This window comes from Erinaceus europaeus, chromosome 17, assembly GCF_950295315.1.
Source record: "Erinaceus europaeus chromosome 17, mEriEur2.1, whole genome shotgun sequence".
NCBI lineage: Eukaryota > Metazoa > Chordata > Mammalia > Eulipotyphla > Erinaceidae > Erinaceus > Erinaceus europaeus.
Genome location: NC_080178.1, coordinates 80,843,859 through 80,856,659, shown reverse-complemented (window position 1 = coordinate 80,856,659; position 12,801 = coordinate 80,843,859). Strand labels below are relative to the sequence as shown.

Here is a 12,801-nt window from a genome sequence, read left to right as displayed (position 1 = left end):
ATGGCCTTAATCCCCAAGTTTCTTGCAGCTCTGTAAGTTTGAATGCTTCAAGGCATTTTCAACTGTTAGGAAAAAGCTTCTTGGGTCTAAGTCAAGTTAATCACTCATCATCTTTACAGTTCTCAAAACACTGCTTTTGTCTCATCTCCTATTTTTGCCACTGAGTTTATGAGTTTAACAATGTTCTATACTTCCCTTTAGTGGGGTTCTGGGGACTAGCTGAGGTTAAGTGTCTGTGCCCAGCCTTCTTTTTAACCAGACCATCTACTTCTTTGCCTCCTCTTCTGCCACATTCTACACTACAGTAGAGACATGGAAGTATGTCTCAATTTTTTAAAAACACAGATTTATATTTTTCTGCTTGCAACTCCCTTTACCTGGAGTATTCTTCCTTCTACAGTTTGAGAAATGGCTTCTAATAATCACCCTTCCTTCCTTCCTTCCCTCCTTCTTTTGTGACCCAAGAAAGGACTGCCCACTGCCCGTGTAACGTTATTCCTTATAAGTTTGATGACTTCAGACTTTATGTTTTCAACTATACTTCAGAGGATGCCTTGTTTTTGATGGGAGGTAGTTATATACTTTATTCCATATGGACACTAAGTTATTCCAGCATTATTTCTGAAAACAAAACAAACAAAAAATTTCCTTCTCCAGTGAGTTGCTTTACTGTCATTGTCAACTTCCCTAAGTGGGGATCTCCTTTTCTGGCGCTCTTTTCTACTGAACTATTTGTTGAAGTTACTACCATGTTATTTTGATTACTGAGGGCTGATAGTTAAAACTTGAAAGTAGCAGAAGTCCTCTCCTCCATTTTTTTTTTCTTTTTCAAGATCATTTTGGCTTCTGTGTTTAAATACAAATTTAAATTTGGACGTCTACTGCCAATTTTGACTGGGGCTGTGTCCGATTTATAGACTGATTTGTGAGCTGACATCTTAGCAATATTAAGTTTTACAACTGAGTTTTTCATTTTAACAATTACATAATTTAAATTTACCTAGTCTTCTTGTTAGTCTTATTATTTAATTTTTTAATTAAAACTCTTATTTGAATAGTCTAATTGTTATATATTCGAACTGGATTATTCCAGTTATATATAAAGTCTTCGAAGGCCTCGGTCTAATGTTGGTTGTTTTTGCTGATATTAATTCATACTTGTTCATTTTTTTGTATTTGGTCATTTGTTAAATTTGAGTTAATATTTTATTGAATTGAATTTTTGAGATTCCCAGGTGCTCAAAATGGGATGCATTACTTCAGAAAGTATAATTTCTAGGGCTGGACACACAGCATAATGGTCATGTAAAAAGAATCTTATGAATCTGAGGTCCCAGGTTCAATCCCCAGCCCCACCATAATCCAAAGCTGAGCAGTGCTCTGTTCTCATTCTTGCTCCCACATACACACAGACATTAAGATAAAATAAATAGACTTCTTCTGGGTGAGAGTCATGGTACTGAAAGGGTATTTTTCTAAATGATGTATTTATTCATTACTATGAGAGTCAGAGATAGAAACCAGAGCATCACTCCAGCACATGTGCGAATGCGGATCAAGCTCAAGCCGCCCTGCCTGAGAGCTCAAGGCTGGACTCTCCCGGGCTGCAACGTCTTGGTCCCCTCCCCTGACCCCCTTCCGCTTCCTGGGTCAATAACCTTGCCTGATGCAAAGTTCTTACATTTTGCCAGTTTTCTTTAGGCAGATCAAGGTTTGATTGTACTCACAAATCTGGTTTTCCCAACTGCTGATTAGCTGCTCAGAGTTGTTTCTTTCCATATTACCTATATTTTGAGTGTAGAGGCGCAGGTCTATGAAGCGTTCAGACATTTTGCTTTCTTCTTGGGGAAAATAGCGCTACAAAATTATGGGGCTATTTTTTGGTTGTAATTTCCTAAGATACATTTCTATATTAGTGAAATAGCACAGGGTCCTTATAATATCAATTTTTTATAATGGTGGAAAAAAGACTTCAAAAGGTTTTTAAATTCTTATTGCTAAAAATATCTTATCTGAGATCTTCACATACACACAGTTTAATCACGTTATCTCCTAAAATGGAGAGTGGAGGCCATGCAATTTTTGGAGAGATTAGTAAGAACCACAGTTATAAAAAGGACTAAAAAATGATCAGCTATCTGAAGTGAGATACTATGTATAAATAATCTATAACTATAAACCGGCCACTTAAAATTTTATTCTGGCATTGAGAGAACCTGATAAACAAAAGAGACCCTTGGCTGTATTCATGCTCCATTTAATTTTCCACTGAGAGAAATAAAAAGACAAAATAACTTTGAGATCACGAAAAGCAAATATTACTAAAGTTTTTGAATCACCACCTAAAAATTAGTTCATTCAATTAATGTTTTTTTCTTAAAACACTAACACAGATGTCTGGCTTTCAGCCTTGGAACACTGTTTTTGCAAAAAAATAAAAAAGTTCAGAATGTCATGTTAAATCCCCACAAGTGACACTGTTGCAACAAGAATATAAATACCAAAAAAAATCCCAAGTTGGTGAAAAATGAACCATTAAAGTAGGAATATTACATGTAGGCCCATTTGCAATGAGAAGAATTTCCATATGATATGAGAGGACAGGACATGCACGAATGAAGGCAGGATTTCTTTCCCCAATGTGGTGTCAGTGCCTCATACATGAGCAACACCAGAAGGCTCCAAAATAAAATGTTCACATTGTTTTCATTTTAGAAGAAGAGAAGAGAGAGAAAGAGAAAGAGAGAAGAGAAACAGCACCACTCTAGCGTGGAGCTGCCTCCCGGTTGCTGCTGACCGGAGCCGAGCCTCACCCCTGCTGAGCTGTGTGCTGCCCACTGGGTCACCTCACCTGCCTCTGGACCAACGACAGAACATATGTTTGTGTAGAGACGGAAAACTGAATCACTAAGTGCTATCTGAAAGCAGTATTCATTCATTCATGCCCTTCCTGCCCCAATACATGACTCAAATGAAAAAGTTACAGGCTTGGGTGTCTGGTTATCTGTGAAAGACTTACAAATTAGTATAGGCTCAAGTTAAATTTAGAGAAAGTCTTGCAATTGGTTCCTTAAATAGCATGGAAAATACTAGTGAAAAAAAATCTCTAAAATGCAATCTGTGGCATTATAACCGATCGTAGGCAATTGGGAATCATCTGACTTTTGGCTGTGCCCATCAAATCATTTTGCTCTCTATACCGACGCTACTAAAGTAGCAGTCACAAAGTGGCAAAAATAGCAAAACATGTGGCTTGGTCTGGTTTTCTTGCTGCAGAAGCCACGAATCTACACTGCCCACTGCTCCAGATAAAGGGAGGAGTGACCAGCACAGCACTGCACCGCCACTCAAGGAGCTTCCTGCTGGTGCTGCGACTGGAGCCCTGGCCGTGTAAAGGCTCCTGGGCCAGGTCAGGCGGCGGCTCACGTGGCTCTGTGCACACATGCTGAGACGACGGCTAGGGCACCTGTGAGAGCTGGTTACATTCCAGTGTGAGACTGCATTTCTGCTGAAAGAAAATCATATTTCCTCTTGTCAAGTGCTTATTAGTAGATTATATTTTTGATACTGAATTACCACTGATTTAAAGTAAGAATTTCTGGAAATATTCTTTAAAATATGTTTGAAAAAACATTTATGTCCTGTGCACAACTCTCCCCCGGACCCCAAATTCTAAAAGCTACATTTTCACAAAAAATAGTGGCAGTACCCACGACATTAACGTGTACATAAGGTTCTAAAGACTAGTGACATACTGAGCGCCCATTATCTGGATTAAGATTTTAAACATTACCATGACTACTGATACCCACAGCGACATGCCTCCTTTCTTTTCTCTTTTTTACTTTTATTTATTTATTTTTATAGAGACCGTCAGAAGTCGAGAAGGAGGAGGAAATAGAGAGGGAGAGAGACAAGAGAGACACCTGCAGCCCTGCTTCCCCACTGGAGAAGTTTCCCCTGCAGGTGGGGAGTGGGGTCTTGAACCCGTTCCTGGCACACTGCAACATGTGCATTCAACCAGGTGCACCACCACCTGGACCCCCTGCCTTTGTTCTCATATATATGGAGAAATAGAGGGAAGAGAGGGGGAGAGAAGGAAAGAGAGAGGGAGAGGGAGAGAGAGAAGGAGGGAAGGAGGGAGGGAGGGAGAGAGAGACAGAGAGAGAGAGAAAGAGAGAGAGAGATGGATGGAGGGAGACAGAGAGGGAGGGAGGGAGGGACAGAGGGAGACAGAGAGGGAGGGAGGGACAGAGGGAGACAGAGAGGGAGGGAGAGGGAGAGAGAGAGAGATGGACGGAGGGAGACAGAGAGGGAGGGAGGGAGGGACGGAGGGAGACAGAGAGGGAGGGAGGGACAGAGGGAGACAGAGAGGGAGGGAGGGACAGAGGGAGACAGAGAGGGAGGGAAGGACAGAGGGAGACAGAGAGGGAGGGAGAGGGAGAGAGAGAGATGGACGGAGGGAGACAGAGAGGGAGGGAGGGAGGGACAGAGGGAGACAGAGAGGGAGGGAGGGAGGGACAGAGGGAGACAGAGAGGGAGGGAGGGAGGGACGGAGGGAGACAGAGAGGGAGGGAGGGACAGAGGGAGACAGAGAGGGAGGGAGGGACAGAGGGAGACAGAGAGGGAGGGAAGGACAGAGGGAGACAGAGAGGGAGGGAGAGGGAGAGAGAGAGAGATGGACGGAGGGAGACAGAGAGGGAGGGAGGGAGGGACAGAGGGAGACAGAGAGGGAGGGAGGGACAGAGGGAGACAGAGAGGGAGGGAGGGAGGGACAGAGGGAGACAGAGAGGGAGGGAGAGGGAGAGAGAGAGAGATGGACGGAGGGAGACAGAGAGGGAGGGAGGGAGGGACAGAGGGAGACAGAGAGGGAGGGAGGGACAGAGGGAGACAGAGAGGGAGGGAGAGGGAGAGAGAGAGAGAGATGGACAGAGGGAGACAGAGAGGGAGGGAGGGAGGGACAGAGGGAGACAGAGAGGGAGGGAGGGACAGAGGGAGACAGAGAGGGAGGGAGGGAGGGACAGAGGGAGACAGAGAGGGAGGGAGAGGGAGAGAGAGAGAGATGGACGGAGGGAGACAGAGAGGGAGGGAGGGAGGGACAGAGGGAGACAGAGAGGGAGGGAGGGAGGGACAGAGGGAGACAGAGAGGGAGGGAGAGGGAGAGAGAGAGAGAGATGGACGGAGGGAGACAGAGAGGGAGGGAGAGGGAGAGAGAGAGAGAGATGGACGGAGGGAGACAGAGAGGGAGGGAGGGAGGGACAGAGGGAGACAGAGAGGGAGGGAGGGAGGGACGGAGGGAGACAGAGAGGGAGGGAGGGACAGAGGGAGACAGAGAGGGAGGGAGGGACAGAGGGAGACAGAGAGGGAGGGAGAGGGAGAGAGAGAGAGAGATGGACGGAGGGAGACAGAGAGGGAGGGAGGGAGGGACAGAGGGAGACAGAGAGGGAGGGAGAGGGAGAGAGAGAGAGAGATGGACGGAGGGAGACAGAGAGGGAGGGAGGGAGGGACAGAGGGAGACAGAGAGGGAGGGAGAGGGAGAGAGAGAGAGAGATGGACGGAGGGAGACAGAGAGGGAGGGAGGGAGGGACAGAGGGAGACAGAGAGGGAGGGAGGGAGGGACGGAGGGAGACAGAGAGGGAGGGAGGGACAGAGGGAGACAGAGAGGGAGGGAGAGGGAGAGAGAGAGAGATGGACGGAGGGAGACAGAGAGGGAGGGAGGGAGGGACAGAGGGAGACAGAGAGGGAGGGAGGGACAGAGGGAGACAGAGAGGGAGGGAGAGGGAGAGAGAGAGAGAGATGGACAGAGGGAGACAGAGAGGGAGGGAGGGAGGGACAGAGGGAGACAGAGAGGGAGGGAGGGACAGAGGGAGACAGAGAGGGAGGGAGGGAGGGACAGAGGGAGACAGAGAGGGAGGGAGAGGGAGAGAGAGAGATGGACGGAGGGAGACAGAGAGGGAGGGAGGGAGGGACAGAGGGAGACAGAGAGGGAGGGAGGGAGGGACAGAGGGAGACAGAGAGGGAGGGAGAGGGAGAGAGAGAGAGAGATGGACGGAGGGAGACAGAGAGGGAGGGAGAGGGAGAGAGAGAGAGAGATGGACGGAGGGAGACAGAGAGGGAGGGAGGGAGGGACAGAGGGAGACAGAGAGGGAGGGAGGGAGGGACGGAGGGAGACAGAGAGGGAGGGAGGGACAGAGGGAGACAGAGAGGGAGGGAGGGACAGAGGGAGACAGAGAGGGAGGGAGAGGGAGAGAGAGAGAGAGATGGACGGAGGGAGACAGAGAGGGAGGGAGGGAGGGACAGAGGGAGACAGAGAGGGAGGGAGAGGGAGAGAGAGAGAGAGATGGACGGAGGGAGACAGAGAGGGAGGGAGGGAGGGACAGAGGGAGACAGAGAGGGAGGGAGGGAGGGACGGAGGGAGACAGAGAGGGAGGGAGGGACAGAGGGAGACAGAGAGGGAGGGAGAGGGAGAGAGAGAGAGAGATGGACGGAGGGAGACAGAGAGGGAGGGAGGGAGGGACAGAGGGAGACAGAGAGGGAGGGAGGGACAGAGGGAGACAGAGAGGGAGGGAGAGGGAGAGAGAGAGAGAGATGGACGGAGGGAGACAGAGAGGGAGGGAGGGAGGGACGGAGGGAGACAGGGAGGGAGGGAGGGACTGATTGAGACCACAACATTGAAGCTTCCTTCATTGTGGTGGGGGCTAGGCTTGAACCTGGGACGCACACGTGACAGCATACTATCCAAGTGAGTTATTCTTCTGGCCTTTACAAAAGCACTTTTCTAAAAGTATTTTCCTTGCGATTCCCCCCGCCCCCACACACCAGCTTTCCTGAGGTATATCTGACAACCTTGTAGTTTAAAATGAGAAGATTTAAAATACATATACACTGAATGTGTGCCATTTTTCTTGTTTAAAAATGTAGTTGGTAACAAACCCAAGGCTTCTGCATGTGCATTATTTTAAATAAATTCTTTTTTTTTTTTACTTTGGCAAAAAATTATCTTTTTTTAACATAATCCACATAGATCTTTGTAGCTACAATTAATTTTTTTTTGCCTTGATAGGGAACTGTGTCATCATAGTTTTGAAGGAAACATCCTTTTGTGATATCACACACTCCCTGTGTGGCTCAGCAGAGAGCAGGTGAGGACCCGGGTCCTCGGAGGAGCGGCCCAGGAGGTGGGCAGTACTGCGGGCGTCCCACCTCTCTCCACCTGTGTCTAATAAGCAGATAACGGCCCCTGTAACGCTGGAGTTGTAACGTTTGGCCTTGGGTCCCAGTGCTAACCCTGGTGGCAAAGGGGAGCGCTTACTAAACACTGCACTGAGTAGTTCACTCATCGCTTGGAGTGTTGCCACTCTCTGCCCTCCACGCCAGTGTGCCAGGTGAACACTGAAGAGCCCACCGTGAGTAGCGGCAGCACTGTGTGCTGAGTCTCCTGGATGCTGAGGAAGGAAGTCAGGCACATCTCTCTCTAGTAAGAGAACGAGGACAAAGCTCGGCCCCACCATTCAGGGAGTCCTGCTGCTGCTCTCATGGGCGTGGGGGAGTCCAGAGAGTAACTCAGAGTCTAACACGTACAAAATGCAAAAGCCCTTAACCCTCGGGCCAGGGGAGACATGTTTCTGACAGAAGCGGCATGGCTACTGACGATCATTCCATTAGCTGTGGACGCCTCGGGCAGCTGTGCTGTATCAGTATTTGCTGACTGCCCTGAGATAACCAACGAGTTAGAAGTTACCTGCAGAGTACAGTTCATCATCCTTATCACGTAGTCAAACTGCTGATGGTCCAAGATTGCCCGGTTTTGTTGCACATGCAGACCCAGCTCGTCAGTGAGACACTGTCTGGCCGCCTTTCCTTTAAGGGCTCTTAGCGCAGCAGGAAGGGTCTGAGGACAAGAGAGGCACACGTGAGTGGAGGGGCCAGCGGGCAAAGTGTGACTCTCACCCACACTAAGATCTGAGTGCATTCTCCTGTAAGGCGTTTCCCAGAGATAAGAGGAGGACTCAACTCCTAGAAAAGGGAAGAAATGCTACGAAAATATGGAGTAGATGGATACAGTTATTTGTAAGTCAACATGAGAAGTAGAATTATTTTATGTGATAAACTAAAGAAATGTTAAAACCACTTTAAAAAAGTCATAAATTTGGTGACCAAAATGATTGATACTTCAGATCATGAGACAAATGAGACAAAGCAACGGACACTTCTTCTTCTCCTTCTTTTTTTTTTCTTCCAATAACTATGTCGCTATGGGAAGAAAAAAAAAAAATTCTAAGAGTATTTGAGAATATGAGTGCTACTATACTCTGGCCTTGCATGCTGTTTAAGCACTGTTCTGGTTTAATATGTAAAGGGCGCTCTGTGACCTCTTTTCTTTCTATTGAACATAATAAGGGCAATGAAAGAGCTCAGAGTGAGAGACCTCTAGGATTATGCACTGAAAAAATTCTGTTACCTCATCACCTGTAACAGGGCTTCTTCCAGCTCACCACTGAGTCTAGTTATTTTGTTACATAAATTAATAGGCTCGTTTAATGTCAAAAACCTTAAAAATAGGGAGCTGAGTGGTAGCGCAGCGGGTTAAGCACAGGCAGCACAAAGTGCAAGGTCCGGCGTAAGGATCCCGGTTCGAGCCCCCGGCTCCCCACCTGCAGGGGAGTGAAGGTGGTGAAGCAGGTGGTGAAGCAGGTGGTGAAGCAGGTCTGCAGGTGTCTGTCTTCACAGGTGGTGAAGCAGGTCTGCAGGTGTCTGTCTTTCTCTCCCCCTCTCTGTCTTCTCCTCCTCTTTCCATTTCTCTCTGTCCTAGCCAACAACAATGACATCAATAACAATAACAACAACAAAAACAAAAGCTATAAGGGCAACAAAAACGGGGGGGGGGGATGGCCTCCAAGAGCAGCAGATTCGCAGTGCTGGCACTGAGCCCCAGCAATAACCCTGGAGGCAAGAAAAAAAACCACCTTAAAAATAGAAATGAATGGACAAAGAGAAAGGGAAGAGGCCAGATGACAGGAGAACGTAATGTTGTTGTAGGCGGTTAACGGTAAAAATGATGTGAAAAGAGAGGGAGAGAGAAAGTCTAGGTTATTTCAACCATAAGTAAAAGGGCTACAAAGAAAAGAAAGGAGAAGTGAAAGAAAAGACAGCCCAACACCTCAAAGCGTGCAGAGGGTGGGGCTGATTTAGTATAAAGGAAAAGACTTGACTCTTTATATAAGATACAAGCCCTTACAATAAATGTTCACAACAACAGGAAATCAGATTATGATTAGCATACCTTACTCAAATTGGCAAGAAAATGTACTTTAAAGAGGTACATTTTTATCAAATAGCATAATCTGAGGTGTGCGTGCGTGCGTGCGTGCGTGTATTTCCTTTCATTTTTACTGTCAGCTCTGGCTTATGGTGGTGTGGGGGACTGAATCTGGGACTTTACAGGCGTGACAGACTCTTTGCATAACCATTACGCTGTCTAACCCATCCCCACAGTTTGACAATGCATTACTTATTCTTCTTAAATTTAAATGAATAAAATTACATTTGAAGTGCTACGTTACTAAATAATATGCCAAAACAGAAATTAGTATTCATAACTTTAAAAAAGATTTATAATATTTCCTATGAAGTAGAAGGTGGAGAGGGAGAGGGAAAAGAGAGCACAAGTGCCTCTCCAGCAAATGTAGCACTGGGAACTGAATGAGGGTCCTCAGTCACGTGTTTAAAATCTCAAGGGGAAAATGATTACAAATATGTACCTGTCAGCCTCAACAGTAAGCTGTGCTAAGATCTTGATTCTTCAACATGACTTCCTTACCATGACTAGGACAGTGAAAGGAAACTTTGCAAGGAAAAGGGTGGCATGACAGGATTACAGAGCAGGCCAGCTGACAAGCTGCGCATTTCAATCTAATGGTGAAGTGATGAATGCCGAGGGGGAAGGTCAGATGACATTTTATTACCTTTTCAGTCTCCAATGTTTTACTTTCAAATATGAGTGAGATGCAGTTCCTCACAACTTCCAATCTCTGTGCACTGTTGAAAACTGTTGTCACTTTATCCATTATTGAAACTAATGAAAATAGGGAAAACACAAATCAAACACCGTGAGCCATTATAAAAACAAGAGGAACAGAATATGACACTACTGTCATTATTGACAGGACAACCCATAGGGGTATATTTTCTTCTTCTAGTTTCCTTTTGACACTTTGCATGTTTAGGTTTTGAAGTATCAGGTCAGTCAATGGCTGATGAAAGACGGTGTAACAGGAGTCATCCTAGTGATACCCTCAACAATACGATCAGCACACCAACTCTGTGCATCACAGGCTGGCTCTGAGCCCCCCCCCCCGCCCCCCACCACAGAGGAACAGCCTGGATAGCATGAGCCAGCTCTACATAGAGAAGCAAAGCTGTGGTGGCATGATGTTAGGACAGGGAGGCTGCTCCGAGGTACCGCCTGTGAAAATGAACCAATGCAGAGGTCCTGGGTTCATCCCCCAGTGGCCCACAAAGTTAACATGTCTTTAAGCTTTAACTGTAAACAGACTGACACAAAATATTTGTGGGTACACGATCATGACAAAAATAATTAATGCTCACATATAAGGTTACTAATAGAAAAAACTGTTCAGCTTCCTAAGATATTACACCAAATGAAAAATATCACATTTGACAAAAATTATTCTATAAATGTTAGTAGAGGACTTAAAGAGCTTTACAAGAAGAGAAGTGATCCTCCTCAAAGGATTGCCGTTTGTGTAAACACACACAGAAGGTGTGTGTTTATTAGTGAGAAAGAGCCGGACAGAACACAGAACTATGGCGTCTTCCACATCTGGGCTCTCACTTGGGGTCTTCTGCATGTGACGTTCTAGGTGCTGTCAGCTTAGCTATCTTCTGTCTAAGGGACTGTTTAGTCTTGTGAACTCAGTGTCTTGCTTTTATCATTAGCTTGGATATTTCTAGTATATTATAAAGGCTGCTTTTTCTTAAATATATTTACCTAAAGAATATCAGAATCAAAACGAAACCTGTAAAAATAAGAGAATTTTCACTTGGCAAAGAGGCTGAGGGTATAGATCAAACTGCCAATGCCCAGTGAAGAAGCAAGGACAGAAACCAGGACTCCCACCTTCTGCTCCCCATAAAGAATTTTGGTCCTTACACCCAGAGGGGTAAATGTTAGGGGAAGATGATCAGAGGGCTCTGAACTCCAATTCCATCAGAACCCGAGGATAGAAGCGGGGAGGAGGGTGAGGGGTGGGGGGAGAGGAGAGGAGGACACTCAGAAGTAGCAGATATGACTTAGAAGAGAAGGCAGGATCACAGAAAACAATGGGTAAATGTATATAAATGTAGCTATAGGAATAATAGTCAACCCGTATCTGTGACCTTGGGAGAACTACTGCCGTTTCTTTTTTTTTTCTTCCCCCTTCCAGGGTGATTGCTGGGCTCGGTGCCTGCACCATGAGTCTACCGCTCCTGGAGGCCATTTTTCCCCCTTTTTGTTGCCCTAGTTGTTGCAGCCTCGTTGCGGTTATTATTGCCATTGTTGACGTTGCTTTGTTGTTGGATAGGACAGAGAGAAATGGAGAGAGGAGGGGAAGGCAGAGAGGGGGAGAGAAAGACAGACACCTGCAGACCTGCTTCACCGCCTGTGAAGCGACTCCCCTGCAGGTGGGGAGCCGGGGGCTCGAACCGGGATCCTTACGCCGGTCCCTGCGCTTTGCGCCACGTGCGCTTAACCCGCTGCGCCACCGCCGACTCCCACTACTGCGTTTCTAATGGGGAGAATGGGGACACAGACTGCTAGTGGTGGGAGAGATGTGGAATTATACCCCTATATTGTGATTTTGTAAACCAATATTAAATCACTACTAAAAATTAAATAATGAAAAGATAAAAAATAACAATTTTACAAAGAGCTATTACAGTTGTATAGTGAGATACTATTAATACTTTCTTCTATCAAGACTTCTTTTTAAAATTATTTACAAAAAAATTTAAAAATTATTATTATTATTTTTTTTTGCCTCCAGGGTTATTGCTGGGGCTTGGTGCCTGCACTATGAATCTACTGCTCCTGGAGGCCATTTTTCTCATTTTGTTGCCCTTGATGTTGTTATTGTTGCCAGTACTATTGTTGCTGTTGGATAGGACAGACAGAAATGGAGAGAGGAGGGGAAGACAGAGAGGGGGAGAGAAAGACAGACACCTGCAGACCTGCTTCACCGCCTGTGAAGCGACTCCCCTGCAGGTGGGGAGCCGGGGGCTCGAACCAGGATCCTTACGCGGGTCCTTGCGCTTCACAGTGCCATGTGCACTTAACCCGCTGCACTACTGCCTGGCCTCGTATTTATTTACTCTGAAGACAAAGAAAGGAAGTGAGAGAGAAGGAGAGAGAGATACCAGAACACCACGCAACACTAAGTGGTAAGTGGTACCAGGGTTCAAATCTGACACATTAGGCGCACAGGTCCTGTGCTCTAGCAATGTGCTACTTCCAAGGAGATATCAATGATTATGTAACAAAAAGGAAAGATCCCCTTATGTAATAAAAAGGAAAGATTTGACATCTGATCTTACCATCTAAGGGTATTACCTCTACACTTCCCCAGAACTAACAAGAAAGAATGCCTTTTCTGACTTACTAGTCAGTATATTTTGCTATCAATTTGAAATCTTCAAGATTTTTAAAACCATTAACACTTCTCAAATCTTTCAAAAATGTCAGTTACATTATTAAATAATTAATATTAAAATTACTACATAAATACTGCAGATAACATGTTG

The 12,801-nt window shown here is 46.1% G+C and overlaps 1 protein-coding gene across 6 annotated transcripts in view; it reads right to left on the bottom strand.

Annotated features, from left to right (window-relative positions):
• The window catches only part of SBF2 (SET binding factor 2), a 277,867-nt gene that overhangs the window by 114,469 nt on the left and 150,597 nt on the right, over positions 1-12,801 (bottom strand). For all 6 annotated transcript variants that reach the window (XM_060177188.1, XM_060177191.1, XM_060177192.1 and 3 more), the window contains 2 exons: positions 9,966-10,075; positions 7,742-7,891 (listed from right to left, as the gene is read on the bottom strand). In XM_060177188.1, coding sequence (XP_060033171.1) covers positions 7,742-7,891; positions 9,966-10,075 — 260 coding nt within the window. The remainder of the gene's footprint in view (positions 1-7,741; positions 7,892-9,965; positions 10,076-12,801) is intronic.